Genomic DNA, 16386 nt, shown 5'->3' on the forward strand with positions numbered 1-16386 from the left:
AACTTCACCACAGGAAGAGAGACAAAATAAGTTGCATGATTCATTTTAAAATGCTGTTGCATACCAACGCTGTTTATCAGCAAAAGAAACCAACTGTTCAGTTGAAACCATATGTCTCTTTTTTTCTATTTCAGCCTGACCTCTTCAACCTCGGCTGATGCATCTACACACCTGGTCCAGATGCATCCTAAATTATTCCATGTCAACATGTATTTGCAAAATACATTTAGTTAGTTTCTGCATGCTCAATTCTCCTTGTTAATGGTTGATGCATCCACTCTTTTCGTCCAGATGCATCTCTCCATTTTTTTTACGTCCGCAGTTACCTGACCCTCTTTTTCATCCAGCTCGGGAGCAGCTGGACTGTTGTCCTCCTCAACCACATCAGACGGAGCCTCATCAGCAGGTGTTTCAGCTGCAGCTGGCTCCTCTTTGACAGGCTGCTCTACTTCGTCACCCAATCCCTCCTGGGMTTCTTCTACTGTATCGTAGTGAGCCGTCTGGCTCCCATCATCCTCCCATCCCTCCTGCGATGCAGTCACAGGGTCATAGCGAATAGGTTGGGTTCCGTCATCCCCCCAGCCCTCTGAGGCTGCTGCTATGGGATCATAGCGGATGGGTTGTGTACCATCGTCACCCCAGGCCTCTGTAGCAGCAGCAACAGGGTCAAAGTGCTTCTGAGTTTCTTCTTCCTGTGCGTCTGCATCCTCCGACTGAAGGGTAAGGGTCAGGTTTCAAGTGGTCAGAAGAAAAGAACATGTTTTTTTTTTTGTTTTTTCTATACACAATGAAGGCTGTTAAAAATTAGATGAATATTAAGGTCAGGATGATTATTGACATTTTCCATGAGTTTGCAGGAAAAAGAACAGCTTAATTAGTTAAACAAAACTTAGTATATCTACCAATTACCAGGATTTTTACAAAACCCCTCAGGGGATGTGGGTACAAATAATAATAGTAAAAAAAAAAAGTTGATCTTTATGCACACCAGATATTATAAATATAAAATGGCTGCATAACGTTACGAAAATATGAATTTAATAATGTCATCTAAAAAAAAACTCAAAGAAGACAAGGTAAGTTATATCTCTTGTCAAATTTAACATTATTCTCTCATGTGCTTCCAATACAAGAAACCAACATATTTGTTTACCCATGTCCCCTTAGGGCTTTCGTAGATTTTCTTCAAAAGTCAGGGTTAAACCCTCTGTTCAATGATGACTGCAGTATCAATATTATTCAACCCCATGAAGAGATTTCTTTATATAGATAACATTTTCTTAATTTGTTTATTGCAAACAGCTTGAAGTTTACATATTTTACCAATAAAGCAAATGAAGGTTGAATAATTTTAGATGCAACTGTACAAAGAAGAATGTAGGAGTGAGATCTGATATAAAAAAAGGGTTCAAAAGGGTTGGGTTATTGCTTTGTTTCCAAAAAAGTTGCGCACTGTGGTGAAAGAATAATTTGTCCTCAAAGATAAATATTTGCCCTCAGTTAAAACATATTCTTTGTATATTAGAGGGGAAAAGATGATGCATTTGTTTTGGTTCAATGTAAAATCTGACAAAAACTTTTGGTCTACTTAATTCATTCAAAATAGGAAGCAAACTAACAAACTAAACTCTGCCGTTTTGCATTCTTGCAAATTAAAAGAGCAAAATGATGATAATGTTGCACCTTTTGCTAATTTCACACAGATTTAAAACTTTTTGGAAACATGGTTGTATGTATTCATTGTCAAAAGAGGAGTTTAGTCAATAAAAAAATCAAACAGTAAGTAATGAGGTTAATACTTCACATACTTAAAGTCTTAAAAAAGCATTATTATTAATAATTCATAATAGAAGAAATTTCACACAGAACTTTTCAATTTATCTGCATTACTTTAATGTGGAACAAATTAGTTTTGCAATTTTTAATTGCAGCAGATATAAGGACACCCATATTAGGTTACAAGAACTTAGCATAAAGTATTAACCTTTACAGATATTGTTCAGTTATAACCAAAGGTTAAGGAAAAACAGGTAGGGCAGCAGAAACAAGCAGAAATGCAAAACAGAAGTATTGTTTCACCTCCAAAACAAATGTTGAATATTTGCGTTGCAGGTGTGGTCTTAGTGCCTTTGTATCATCAGAACATTTCTGAAAAAAAGCTTGCTCTATCTTTAGTTCTGATATACAAGTACACAATGGTTTTTGAGACACATTTCTTTTTACAGTGGCAGGATTTWAAAAAAAAAGGGGTTAGTTGATGGTCACATGGTCTACCAACACGCAAGGCTTGGGGAAGCTGCTTATAAATTCTTGACAAGCAATTTGGAAGACTGTGAGCAACTTCACTAAGCTTTCATAAAAATAAAATAAAAAAAATCACAATCCATGTGTGTCACATGTGAGCATGAAGGTCACATGTAAGTAAGTGTTACATGTTTAGTTATAAAAACATGTGAACACACGAGGATATGAAGGAAAACCAAAKAAAGGAGGGAATTCAGTTACAAATTCTTCCAGACCACACAGATAAAGAACTACATCTTTTTWTATTGAAATAAACAAGCGATGTCTGAGTTTTAGTCTCTTATACATTCTGTATTTTATCGTGACGCTGTAAAATCTGAACATGAAATGTGAAACTGCACAGTGAGTCACCCATTTTACTGCTAGTCAGTATTCTGTCAATTTGAAACTGAATTGACTCGAGCACATTCCCAAGTTCAATTTGTGTTGCAAGACAATTTCTTCAGTGTTTTGTTACAACATTGAGCACTGCAGACAAAAGACAAAACTCACACAGATTTGGGAAAAACAAGTGAGACCAAAACATAGAAAATGTTTTCTTATATTAAAAGGAACAATGCAAAAGAAACACAATGGAAAAGATATGGGTGTGACTTGTGAATGGGTTCACAACGTTAATTAACTCATTGCTGCTTCATACATACATCTTCAAATCTTTCTGTAASTAACAATTTTGAGCACATGCCATATTTTCTTTATAACCTTTGTACATTTTATGCTATACTTACCCATGARTCCCAGTTAGCCGGCTGCGGAAAATAGAGAGACAACATGAGCATCACAGTATAATTTTTCATAACTTCTGTTGAATTTAATGTAAAACTTCCACAGCAGGACCCATGCTCTGAAACTACAAGCCCACAGCACTAGATTTAAGAAGAAGAGAAGAAAATAATTTAGGGAGCTCTAAATCATGGAGGATTAATCATTGCACGCATAAAAAAGGGTTTGTACGAAAGGTGTCAGCGACAAAGCCTTCTGGAGCGTCACACAATAATCCTGAGATTCAGAGTATACTTTTTGACTGGTTCTGCTTTCCTTCAGTGTTATTATGATGATGATAAATATTTTTCTGAAGCTTTAATCTGTCAATTGAGTTTCTTGTTAAGCTGAAGTAATTACTGTGTTCTATTCAGTGTAAATCATTGCAGTGAACAACTTTGTTTCACCCAAAATGGCGCCAGTCTACACTATCTGTCACGGAAAATCTAAAGTTTTTGAACAAAGGCTTGGATACAAACAATCTTTATATTCAAACCAGCATTTCATCTTCACATGATTTCCACACCTCAAAACATTAATTAAGATAATATGCATTTTTTCAGACAAAAAAAATCTCAATCAAATTTCCTTATATTCATCGCTGGAATGATAATCTATAAATATAAATAACCAGTACCTATAGGTTACAATACTGTCATATTAGATCTGTCCAGTACCAATGAGAAAGAAATGACATCACAGCAGGGCTACAGTCTGGAGTTCATGCCAAATGTGATCCGTGGACATAGTGCCAAAGCAGAAAGAAGTGGTCACTAGAAGCAGGTCTAAAAAGATCGTCATGCCATCATCCACCTCGGGTTTAGTTGTTTTGGAAAGAAGCAGAGCAGGCAAAACCTCAAACTGTGCCAAGCTTACCAAGCAATTTCATATTCTATCAGAACTGTCACGCCAATTCATATATTTTATATATTTTAGATCAACCGCCATTTGCACAATATGTAAAGCGTTTAATATGTCACCAAAAGTTTTATATTTATTTGGCTGACATCTTTAATCGGAACAGCAATGTGACAGTGGATGAGCCCATTCATAAAAACTGTAAAATAAACTGCAGGGGAATCTGAGCAGAACATGAAATTCCTTGTAAAGACTGGCACATCTTACGGTGGAGTTCTCTACGATCGCTATGTTCATGCCATAAATGGTCCACCTGAGAGACTGTGGAGACTTTGGCTGCTTCACTGAAACACTCCAGGTCCATATCCAACAGGTTGTTGACTGCAGGACTGTCAAACTGACAATGACAGGAACAGGCTAACTGGGTTTAAAGGTCAACGACTTAGGGAAATAGAATAGAATAGAATAGAATAGAATAGAATAGAATAGAATAGAATAGAATAGAATAGAATAGAATAGAATAGAATAGAATAGAATATGTTTTTGGGAGTCCAGGAATTAATGGTTGGGTCTTCTGTCCTGGAAAAGAGGAAAGTTAAAGGGCTGGTTTACGGTTTATTGAGAGCTGCTACTCACCTCTGTAGGAGAGGTGACATTGATATCAGGAGTTGCTGCAGCATCAAACAGGCTGATGATGTTCTCAGTTTTTAGTTCCTTAGATGGGGTTACCTTAGGTGGCGGAGGCACTGCTGGTCTTAACTAGAATTTAGGTGAAAAAAGAGCACTTTTAAATTCCCCTGTAGGGTGTCGGTTTGTTCGGTTTTATAAGCTCCTGAACTCAAATAACATTTCTCCTGTTCTCTTTCCTCTTTAATTAATAAATCACTATATGAACCACATAAAGTTCATGAACCACATTACAACAGGAGACTTTGCTATTTCTCCTTTCATTCCACAAGTACAACATTCTATGGTTTAGGCAACCTTTTGCTGCCTCTTTTTCCTTTTTATCTCGTTTTCTTTTTTTATTTCTTGATCACTGACACAGAAACTATGTGTTTTTTATTACGATCTACAAGCATGAACACAATTGAAAATGAAAATGTGTAAAAGACAAAGAAAAACAATATTACTTGCCCTTTAAAAACAGCAATATTTCATGATAAGAAATACTTTAAGGCCCAACTCTTTCAACTCTGAGAAGGAAACATCTGTGAAAATTCACCTTGGATGGGGATTTGGGGATTGGAGGTGGTCCTCCTGGTCTGAGAGTGTGGTTAGAGTCCTCTCTTTCACTAAGAAAAAAGGACATGAAAAAGATAATATGAAAGTATAGAAGTATAGTATAGAACTATTGAACAGCTGTCAAAAGTTAAACCGACTTGAGGAAGATAACAGGGCATGCTCTACAAGAGTCCAAGCAGAACATGTTACTGTAAAAGCTGTCATGCAAGAAAAGTGAGCATCCGTTTCCGCCGTCCATCTCCTATCATGCAAGCAGACTTGGTGCCTCCAGTAAATCCTTATATGTGAGCAGTGTGAGACGCATTTGCTGTTGTAGGGAAAATATTCTGGCGCTGATGAACACAAACTCCAAGCTTTAGGTAATTAAAGAGCCGAGCATACACTTGCACATCATTGCTGCAACAGGCAACATTGTCCAATCGTGCATCTTTTTCAAAAAAGATGTATTTTTTGAAAAACCTGTTGCTACACTTGAACAGCAACTGCTGAGGAGATTATTCACTATATATAAGTTGACAGTCGCTCCCATCCACTTGGTGTCGGTCAAAGTTATTAACAACGCAATAAACCTGGAAACGTCTTAAAGTCAACAAATCTCTTAATGAAGTAGCATAATAAGAGAGAGAGATGCTTGTATTTTATTATTGARATACATTACCAGATCTGATAAAGTTATAAAATATTTCACTGAGGCGTTTCTCATGTAATAGTTCGTCCCAGTTGCTGAGGGGTGTTCCTCACACACACCTTTAGGTGAAGCTCTGCCAACACCATGGAATCATCTCTTTTCAGTTTCATTATTTAATAACTTTCAAGTCCCATTTGGGGAAAGAAGCAACATCTTGTGGATTTATTACTGCGGACTGTTCTTGCCTGTTGGGGCATCAAATAAACATGTGCAGGTTTTGCTCTGCTCCTTTTTTACCTCCATCTCCAAGCACTCAACTTCCTCATTGTGTGAAATCACTACCACAATCAAGCATCGGTTTCCCTGACATTACCCACATCTGCAGACTGACTGACATACACCAGCTGTACAGACAGGTCAGGTTAGAAGGACAGACAAACATTGTGTCACCGCTGTTACCACAACTGTTGCCAGTTACCTCCTGCTGGGTCCTGACGATGCTGTGCCAAGGTCACTAGTCCTTCTGAAAGGGGAAGTTAAGGTGAGGGGGTTTCTGGGTTACTGCTTGATTTTCCTTTCTTCGCAGTGCTAGATGTATTTATTAATGTTATCTATTTTTTTCATGTTAAGCCAAAATAAAATTCAGGTGTCAGTTGACACATATGGCAAGATATGTGTCTTATGATATCTTGTGCAAGACACGTATCTTTCACAAGATGCGTGTCTTGCGCAAGATATGTGTCGGGTAAGATTTCTCTTCACATTAATCATGTAATAACCTCATTATCCATACACATTTATCAAACAAGCAACAAGGTCTAAAAAAAATTGACTTATATGACACAAACCACTAATTATTGTGCTGGGTAAAAAATCAGCCAGAGTTTTTCATCTATCAAGGGTCAGGAATACAAAATCAGAGATATACTACCTTGAAGATGATTACTCTGATAAGTTTTTTCAAAATGATTTGAGCTGCAAATCTAAATTAAGGAACAAAGTAATGCTTCTTGTCCAAAAAAAAAAAAAAACTCCTTAAATTCTCTCAGGCATAATCTAAACTGCTTGTACTACATTGACACTTGTTTGGTTTTATTTAAAAAATGCATGCTGGCATTATACTAGTGTACTTAGCTTTCCACAAATCTCATTTTTTAAATCTTTGTTAATAAATGAGGCCACGGCAGAATCTGTTATTCATACTTGAGCTTGGCTTAAGCTCATTTAGAGGTCACCAGTTTATTTGCCAACTTGAACCAACATTTCCTGACACTAAGGTCAAGCACACAGTGAATTGAGGGTGTCTTTCTTTTGATCCTTGTATACTGTTTCATGATTGTTGCTCATCAAACCCACTAGAAGGCCTTTAGGAGTTTTATTAAAATACGAGAAACCAACCTGGTTGTGTCGCTGTTCTCCAATTTCTCCAACACATCATACAAATCCTGATCCAACTGCAAATATATCAGAGTGAAGTGTGAAATGCGACATCCAACACCAAAAAGCATTTCATCATTTCAAAGTATTTTGCCTCATGCGACACCAGTATTACTATCTTGTGCTTTTTCTCTTCTCTTTTGTATTTTCTGACAATGTACTGCCAAATGTAACTCCCTTTATTTCCTTGCCTAGTTTTCATTGTTCATTAAACACTATTTACACATCTCATGCTAAGGTAGAAGAATAAAACCTGCAGACACTTCAACATGTCTAGATCAACTGATGCGAGACTGTTTCTGTCTCACGTAGTCAACATTTTCCATTACCTACCACCTGATATACTGTGTCAGTAATCTAATCCACTCCCGTATCCACCCTCAGCCCTGTCTGTACTGGAGGTCTGCAGAAGGGTCTTACCCGGCTGATTTCCTTGTGAAACTTCTCCTCAAAGCCCGCCAAACTCTGGAAGGTGCTGACATAAAATCCAACACGACTGGAGAAAGCAGAGAGAGGAAGAGATATCAATGTCACTGCTGAATCCAACTGTAGCATTAATATTCGGTTGGTATCTTAGTGAGCAAATAAAACAATCTAAACAGGCACTTATATGCAGAAAAATTACACACCTGTTCCAGAGTGAAGGTAACTCTTCTTGCAAGTCAAGATTAATCTCCTCAAACACCTTCTGGGCTCTCTCTAACTCTTCCTCAGCCTGAAGTACACAAACAAACAAGCAAACACCCACGTTGTTGGCTAAGACGTATTAACTTAATTATGTTTTTTTCACTCATGCTGCATCCCTGGAAGCCTAGTGAACAGTCTAAGCTTTTCAAATTTATTTTTATGTATTAAATATATTTTCTTTTATTATTTTGAAGTGCTACCTGCTATAGTCACAAACTAGGTCGTGGCTATAATATGACAATGTAAAAAAAAAAAATCATGGATTCTGAATACTATTGCACTACGTTTCTTCCATGACGTTCATAAGAGTTTTTTTTTTTTTTCAAATCTCAATAATGCAGCTGCAATACAACTATGATTCCTCATTATGTATCTGTTGACATAGGAGTGGATACAGAGACAACAGACGATGAGGTGAAATGTTCACAATGCTCTTTAACTGCATATTACATAATCCTGGAAATGTCAATAACAAGAAGTGCTGCACCCAACCAGATGGTGGCTGCAACTTTCCATCCACTACTCATGCACACAGGCATACTTGCTAATAGTTCATGTGATTTTTTTTTAAAATAAATTATACAAAAACAATATGCACTCATTATTCAATGGAGAATTTATCTAGCATTTTTAAATGTTTAATAGTAAATCAAGTTAATTCCAGCCATTCCAATTTGTCTGATATCAGTATTTGTATAAAGACTATTTCATTGCGATTTAGCATATTTTGGCTTTAATTAGCTTAGCAAAAAATATTGTAATAAAAAAACAACAATCTTGAGATATTATTACATTGATTTCTTTATAAAGTAATATCACTGTCCATAAACTCTACAGAATACCTGGTTCTTGGAGAGACTGGTCTGAGCAAGGTTGTGTGCAGACAAGATACCCTGAGCCCAACCTGGAGTGGCTCTTTCCAACAAGGTGGACGGCTAAAAAAGTGGATACATATTTTCGTATTAGACTATGTTCATTTTATTTGCAGCCTATGTTGAAACAAATAAATAAATGACATTTACCTTTGTAATTTTAATGCCTCCGTCTTTTTTCTTAGTCTTATGTGTAGCAGAATAGTTATGTCTGGCACTGTCGTAATCCACCAGCTTCCTGTCTCTCTTTGCAATGCGAGCCTGAAAGAAAGAAAGAAAGAAAGAAAGAAAGAAAGAAAGAAAGAAAGAAAGAAAGAAAGAAAGAAAGAAAGAAAGAAAGAAAGAAAGAAAGAAAGAAAGAAAGAAACCACAGTAAGTGTTGAGCTGCAGACAGAACCTTCATCAGTACACGTTTTACTCTTTATTTGGATCTCAGTTTAGTAAAATATGCATAGCCTGCTTTATCTATAATGCTCTGGGTTTACGAATTACATTCAAATCAATCCAGGGTGCCGGTGGATCGGCAACTAATGCAACTAATCCTGGGTTGAGGTCATGAATTCACAGCTTACCTTAATATCAGGGAACTGACCCAGGTAGGTATCCATGGAGATCAGAGCGTGATCAACCAACTTCTGATGGTAATCAGTCCAAAGCACATCACAGTCCTGCGTGATGGATTAACATGCACAGTCATAGACAATAACAGAAGGCATGCCGTTACAATCTAATGTCAGTGTTACACATTTACAAAGTCATGAGAAGCGGCATGGTCAGTCTTTGTTTTTTGTTTTTTTTTATGTTTTTTTTTGTGTGGTTTTAAAATGCTAAGAAAAAGAACTATGTTGAAAAATAACTTAATTTTTCACAAATTCTTCTGCCTTTGCTGTTTATATAGTTCAGTCTTCAAAGAGGCGTTGTTGATCCCTCTTGTATTTCCTTTTAATATTTTGTTGTAAAACACAAAATTATTTATTTCCCCTCTAACATTTTAAACCAAACATGCACTGCAACATTTATATCATGAAGAATTCAGAGAATCAAGCTATTGTAAATAATACTTTCCTCTTGTAGATCAGGCATGCTTCAAGAAAAACACATTCCCTTGTTCAAATTTAAACTGAACAAAAATGTCAAACATCAGATTTCATTGAACCATCTAATCCACCCTGACAATGTTTCAACCACTTCTAGTATTCAACTTTCCTTTCCTCCTGTGTCGTTTAAATACAAAGGATATTTTCCTTCTTTGTGTTTCAACTAAGGGGTGAATAAAAGTCATGCTACAGCTATGTTGCTCTAGCCTTGTACAAAAAATGTATGCAAGATCAAAAAGTGGACACCCCTTTTATTTTTCTGATGTAAATATTTATTTTATTGCTGTTTAAAGTCAGAGCCAGTCCAGATTATTCTAAAATATATTGTAGGACTGCTGCTACATTTTAAGACCACCACGTTTCATTGCTTGATCCTTTTTTCTCTCACAGTAAGCACAAATTCTTACTGCTCAATAAAATTATATTTGCAGTGATCTGTAGCGTACATTTTCTTAGTCTTTATCACTGCTATGTTTAGTATTACAATATTGTAAATGCTGTAAACATGATTCATAGCATATTATGCTGCTAAAAAAATAAAACTAAAATGAATGCCCCATGTATTTCTAGCCATTAACCTTTTACACTGGTTTTTGCAGCTGTTGCTAGCCAGAATCTTTGTAGTAGCCAGGAGGATAGATTTTTCACACCTAGTCAGCTAATGTTAGTTCTGACCTCTGAGTGAAAAGAAATTCATCCCCTCATGCAGACACAAAGACCATTGTGGTGTACTTCAGCACAATAAAGAAAAATCCTTTCTGACCTCCAGAATAGAATCCACTTCATTCTTGCCATACCAGTCCGGCTCATACATGTCACCTAGACATGCCTGTAGATTCTTGGAGGACTCGTGCATAGCTAAAACACATGAACAAAAAGCAAATAAGCGGAAGTGATTTTTTCTTTCCCCCAATGATGGTCAGACTTGCTTGACTTGGATGGATGTGACCGTACCTCTAACTGCCTCAAGGTATGCTCTTAGGTCCCTCTGGAGTTTGCTGCCTTCAGTCTAATGATGAGGTTTAACATAAGTCCATAATTAAAATATGTGTTACAGCTGTTTAACTAATGTTACACTGATTTATTCAGTAACTTGTACATGTAACAAAGTGTATGCATGTAGGCTCACATATTGCTTGTTGAAGTTGATGACCCACTCCTCAAAAGCAGCATCTTTGGTCTCATCTGCTTTGCCAAGCTTCTGTAGAACCTGTCAAACAAAGAAATGAGTGATCAAAACCAGGGAGATGCTAATATTAGATGGATCAGTAAACATAACATTGAGAGTGCATGTAGCCACCACAAACCTCGATGTATTTTAATTGGATTTTATGTGATTGACAACACAAAGCAGCATATAAATCTAGAGTGGAAAGAATAAGACAGATATTTTCAAAACCTAAAAAGAGAAGAGCTGAGCTACACTTGTGTGCTCACAAGAACTGACTATGATGGATTGTATAGTCATCTTTTTCTGTAATTACAGCTGCAAATTCTCTGCAGTATGTCTATACAAGCGTTGCACATCCAGAGAGGGAACATTTTCCCCGTTGATTTGTGATGAACAGGTCAACCTCAGTCAGACTGGATGAAGAGCGTCTGTAAAAAGAGATGTTTTTAAATTTTGTGCGCATTTTCCAATGTGAATTTTGTTTGGGATTCAGCATCTCCACAGCATAATGCAACCACAGTATGCCACCGAGGAGACGGTGGGTGATGTGCAGTTAGTTTTCTGCATGTATAACACTTTGCTTGTTGGCTGAAATGTTTTGTTCTTTTTTGACCCAATAAATGTTTGTACTTGCTTAGTGTGTCAACTTCATGACTTTGTGGAAAACTGCAAATGGGTATTCTACTGGCTTCTTTTGAAAATTTAATTTCTTCTTTCTAGATTTTCATAAAAGGTAGATTTATATGGAGCATTATAATGCTTACTTTTTTTCCCAACAGCTACCTGAACTATAGCTCACTGCTGCTCCCCCAGAGATTTCATGGAGAAGTTGGTTGTTTCTGATGAATGTTCTCCTTGCCAGGGCTGCCGGCCTTGTGGATCACCATACTTAGTATATTTGCATTTATGTCATACCATTTTAGTTTAACAAATGTAACTGTGTTCATTGATTAACTTGTTCACAAATGTTCTCTAAAAAAATCTCTGATGCCACAAATGGACTTTGTTAACTAATTGAGTGGCTGTGGGTGCATTTGGTTACTGGATTTTATGAATTGTAGTCAAAGGGCTGAATATGAATGCATGTCACAGTTTTCAGAAGTTTTTTTTTCTTTTTCATTAAAACAACTTCTTTGTAATTCACAGTTAGGCAGTTATTTGCGTCGATTTATCACATAAAATCCCACCAGAATAAATTAGCGTGTGTTGTTTTGTGGCAACATGCAAATATGTTAATAAGGTTTTACTATTTTTGCAATTCATATGACAGTGAAGGACATGAAGACACATAATAAACATTCAATTACATTAAACGGGAAAATACGCAGATAAAGTAACAAAACATCTGCCCTGTTCCTATTTACACGTGTTTTGGAAGACAAACAGCGCCACCTCGCATTCATTCTGCGCAACGTGCAGGTGCTTGAAAGCACAGGCCTATTATATGTCACTTCCTGCAGAAAGCGTAAGCGTTTAGTGCTGAAATGATACACATTGTGCATGAGTGGAGCTTAAACGAGAAAAATCCACTCGTTTAGCTGTTTTTATACCATTGGGTTTTTAAAATACCAGGCATATAAGACTAAAATATGCGTGAGCCTACACTGAGGTGCACTTTATAAGCAATTTGCACTTGTCCATCGATAGATTATTTAAGGACAGGACGTATTTAAAACGAACAACCACAAACTAGTCATCCTTGCTCTTTTTATGGTGTCGTGATGCGACACTGCGCCTCAGMGGAGGATGCGGCAGCGCTGCTCCGAGGCGCGTAAAAGGCCTAACCACCATAATTCCCCATGTATTTTTTTAAAAACAGGCAGATGGCGGGGCACACATTACCTTTTCCTGGGCTCTGGTGAGCTTTTTCTGAACGTTGCTGGCCACTTTCCCAGCTGTCAGCCCCTTCCCCAAATTCAGCTCAGCCATCTTGCAGCGCAGATCAGTCTTTGGATGCAGGAGGGAAGGAAATTGATCGCTTGGACCGCTACGGCGACCGCTGAGGCAAAGGCATCAATGTCCAAATAGGAAAAAGACGATGACAAATGCAAATTGGAGATGTTTTTTTCTCTCCCTTCTATATAATAATGATGATGATGTGTGGGCAAAGCGTGATTGTAGCCTGTTCTCTGTAATGTTGGGCTGTTGTACGTGTGCGCGCGTCCCTGACAGAGGAGGAGGATGCTGAGCGATGATCTTAAAGGTACAGATACTCTCGCTTTTCCTCTTGTCTGCACAGAAAAACTGAACACCTATGTAAACGTGCGCAAAATACAAACAGACAAGGAAAATGCATGAATTATGTTTTTACTTTTATAAAAATTGAAGCGGGGGCGGGGAGGTATTAATTTCCTTTCAAAATCTAAAGTGAACACGCACTGTTTTGATCAGTTTTTTTTTACGGTAGTAGTGCGGCATTACAGCTTGAGTCAGCTATTAATATTATGTAACATGAAGGATCATGACAGGCTTTTTTTTCTAAAGTAGGCTATCTCTAAAGAGCAACTCATCTGTTAAATGAATTCCCTAAAACATATTTAAACAAGCTATTCAAGTATAGCTGTATAAAATGTGTTCTAAAAAGCACAGGTTAGAAAGAATTTCAATTCGATCAGAGTAGATTTAAAGTGTAACTGAAAATATACACAATACACCTGTAAAATATTCTATGATTTTTTTAAATATATTCTGCTAACGTCCATTCTACTTATTTATTTTTTTTATTTTCACAACGTTCTTGCATCAGGTTGATAATAATTAAGACTGATGTCCCAGCAGCTCAAGAATAAAAAGCTGCTTCAGCACCACACGAGCTGACAGCTCCGCTTTCTCATCAAGCAGCGCTTTGGACCCCTGCTGTCTTCTCTAATAGGGTCAGTATTGAAGCAAGTTCAACAAAACAACAGGTTTGATCTTGTTCAAAATGTGCCTGGCTTCCAAACAAGTAGAGAACTTTTCTCCAGGAGGGGGCGCTACCAGCACGTCGCTTATTTTCCCCAACCTTTAATTTATTGTGGGGTAGAACAGACAGAACAAGCAGTGTGATCAGACGGAAAAGAGTAAACAGATACAATAAGCAAAAGTCCACGATGGCCGATCTACTTGATAGTCAAGTGATGAAATTTCATGGAGTTTTGAGTATGAAATCTACATTTTTAGGTGTAAATAGACAAAAGAAGCATTGGAAACCAAAAATAAATGCATTTGAATTTTAAATATGCTGCCTGAAAGAAGGGCACCACATTTGCGGGTGTTTCCATTATCCCGTGGTAGCGCAACTGGTAAACAGGTGGAGTTGAGTTAAATTGGAGCTCTCCGAGGTCCTGAACTCACAGGAACAGACAGACAGCAGTCTGTTTGTTTGGTTCCTTACGTCTCCACCATGAGGATGCGGGGTGTAATTATACATTTGTTGCACAGTGGAGCTTGACAGGATGCTTGAGAGAACCTCTGTTTATACATGAGCGGGGGGGGGTAACAAATGGTGTGTGAAGGCGTCGTTTCAGGGGAAGCGGGGTATCACCCAGTCTCCAGTATGACGCAGTGTAAGAAAACAACAACAAAGAAAGACGGAACCCGTTTCACACCAAAGTAGAACATTTGTACAGATTGGCTTCTTGTTCTCCATTTCTATAGATCACCGCCTTAAAAATCTTCCACTTTAATTCAGTTACTTGCATGTCTCCCCTCTCCCACCCCTCTCTCACTTTCTTCCTTTCCTCCCCTCCTATCACCCTCACAGCTCCTCCATCTCTTTATCCCACGACAATAACAACATTTGGCCACGAGTCACCAAACCCATTCGTTCCCATACACTCTTATGAATAGATCCTATCGTCCCCCCTACTGCGCTGAGGGAATGGTTCAACCCGCTGAGAGGGAGAGAGAGGGAGACTGGGCGCACAAAGGAAGTGCACATTCTGATGGTTCTGAATGGAGATAATTGGGTACATGATGTAAACACGGAATAAATATCGAAAGGCATCGTTCCATTTTTTTTTTGCACCACCCACCCCCCTCCGTCCATCCGCCGCAGTTGTCCATTAAAGGTGTTTAATAATATATGAGGTAGTAGCTATACTGGCTGCGCGTCTGTCTGTCTGTCTGTGCAGAGAAAGAAAGGCGGTCAGAGAGTGAGGAGCTGAAGCCAAGAGTGAAGGAAAGAGAAGAGGAGTTGAGCTTTGTTTCATCCTCGCTTTGGTGAGGTTTCTGGAGTTTTTTCCACGTGCTTTGGAGACGTGATGTTGGACTGGAGAAGCTAACCAAGTTCGACGAGGGACGGGGATATTTTTTTTTTAATTATTATTATTATTTATTTTTTTTTTTTTGCGCTTTGGAGCTGCGAAAATGACAATAGAAGAGAACGCCAATATGTTGCATTTCTGAGGTGAGTGAGATGTCTTTGTTCACCGCAAATTACAGTCATTTCAACTATAGATCGCCAAGCTTTAAATAAAAACGACTTTTGCTTTTAGTCTATTTTCTTTCTTTCTTAGTGAATGAACAGTCCACCTTTATCACAGCGCAGGTTCTTAGGCAGGTTTTTTTTTTTTTTTCTGTGGTCCGTACATGCCTGTCAGTTTGAACCGTGGACACATGGCGCATCGGCGCTGCTATTGTTTTTCCCTCTATTGTTTTCAAACCGATGCCTGAGAGAACATTTGGTGCTCCACAACGAGAGACGTGGGCGCTCCGAGACCACTCACAGGTCACATATCAGTGACAGCCATACGGATACTTTCTGAGTGTGAGGAATACATAATGGAGAGGAGAATAAAGGGTGAATTTGACTCCTGGACATAACGGGGTTGGACATGGGGTAAACACAGAAAGTCAAATTGATTCGCCTGCATCCATCCATCCATCCATCCATCCATCTATCTATCTATCTATCTATCTATCTATCTATCTATCTATCTATCTATCTATCTATCTATCTATCTATCTATCTATCTATCTATCTATCTATCTATNTATCTATCTATCTATCTATCTATCTATCTATCTATCTATCTATCTATCTATCTATCTATCTATCTATCTATCTATCTATCTATCTATCTATCTATGGTTGGTGGTTAAAATGCAAGTACAGTATTCATATTGCTCAAACTTATTCACATTATCTCCCATTACAAACATAAATTAGATGTGTTTTCTTTTAATTTTTTTATGATAGACCAGCGTAACGTTATTTGTTGGCAATCGGACAAAGACCCCATGCAAGGTTTGAACATTCTCTGTAGTTGAGATGTGTCCAACAGCTTCAGAGACTTAGCCATTTGCCCATTCCTCTTTCCAAAGTAGCTCAAACTCAGGCAGGCT

The 16386-nt window shown here is 37.8% G+C and overlaps 2 protein-coding genes across 6 annotated transcripts in view; one reads left to right on the forward strand and one right to left on the reverse strand.

Annotated features, from left to right (window-relative positions):
* The window catches only part of bin1a (bridging integrator 1a), a 17662-nt gene extending 4449 nt beyond the window's left edge, over positions 1 to 13213 (reverse strand). Inside the window, exons 1-16 of one of the 5 annotated variants that reach the window (XM_008403896.2) lie at positions 12904 to 13213; positions 11020 to 11100; positions 10845 to 10899; positions 10654 to 10748; positions 9366 to 9461; positions 8944 to 9054; positions 8764 to 8856; positions 7864 to 7949; positions 7655 to 7730; positions 7196 to 7251; positions 6276 to 6320; positions 5150 to 5219; positions 4561 to 4683; positions 4238 to 4321; positions 3033 to 3053; positions 327 to 713 (exon numbers count right to left, since the gene is read on the reverse strand). In XM_008403896.2, coding sequence (XP_008402118.1) covers positions 327 to 713; positions 3033 to 3053; positions 4238 to 4321; positions 4561 to 4683; positions 5150 to 5219; positions 6276 to 6320; positions 7196 to 7251; positions 7655 to 7730; positions 7864 to 7949; positions 8764 to 8856; positions 8944 to 9054; positions 9366 to 9461; positions 10654 to 10748; positions 10845 to 10899; positions 11020 to 11100; positions 12904 to 12990 — 1566 coding nt within the window. In that variant the 5' untranslated portion in view covers positions 12991 to 13213. The remainder of the gene's footprint in view (positions 1 to 326; positions 714 to 3032; positions 3054 to 4237; positions 4322 to 4560; positions 4684 to 5149; positions 5220 to 6275; positions 6321 to 7195; positions 7252 to 7654; positions 7731 to 7863; positions 7950 to 8763; positions 8857 to 8943; positions 9055 to 9365; positions 9462 to 10653; positions 10749 to 10844; positions 10900 to 11019; positions 11101 to 12903) is intronic. The other 4 variants (XM_008403897.2, XM_008403898.2, XM_008403900.2 and 1 more) reach the window with 4 other exon arrangements.
* Positions 13214 to 14760: 1547 nt separating this feature from the next.
* tmem198aa (transmembrane protein 198aa) overlaps positions 14761 to 16386 on the forward strand; it is a 34848-nt gene continuing 33222 nt past the window's right edge. The window contains exon 1 of the mRNA XM_008403895.2: positions 14761 to 15448. The gene's annotated coding sequence lies outside the window, so the exon portion shown is untranslated. The remainder of the gene's footprint in view (positions 15449 to 16386) is intronic.

The sequence above is a fragment of the Poecilia reticulata genome, linkage group LG2, assembly GCF_000633615.1.
Source record: "Poecilia reticulata strain Guanapo linkage group LG2, Guppy_female_1.0+MT, whole genome shotgun sequence".
Lineage (NCBI taxonomy): Eukaryota > Metazoa > Chordata > Actinopteri > Cyprinodontiformes > Poeciliidae > Poecilia > Poecilia reticulata.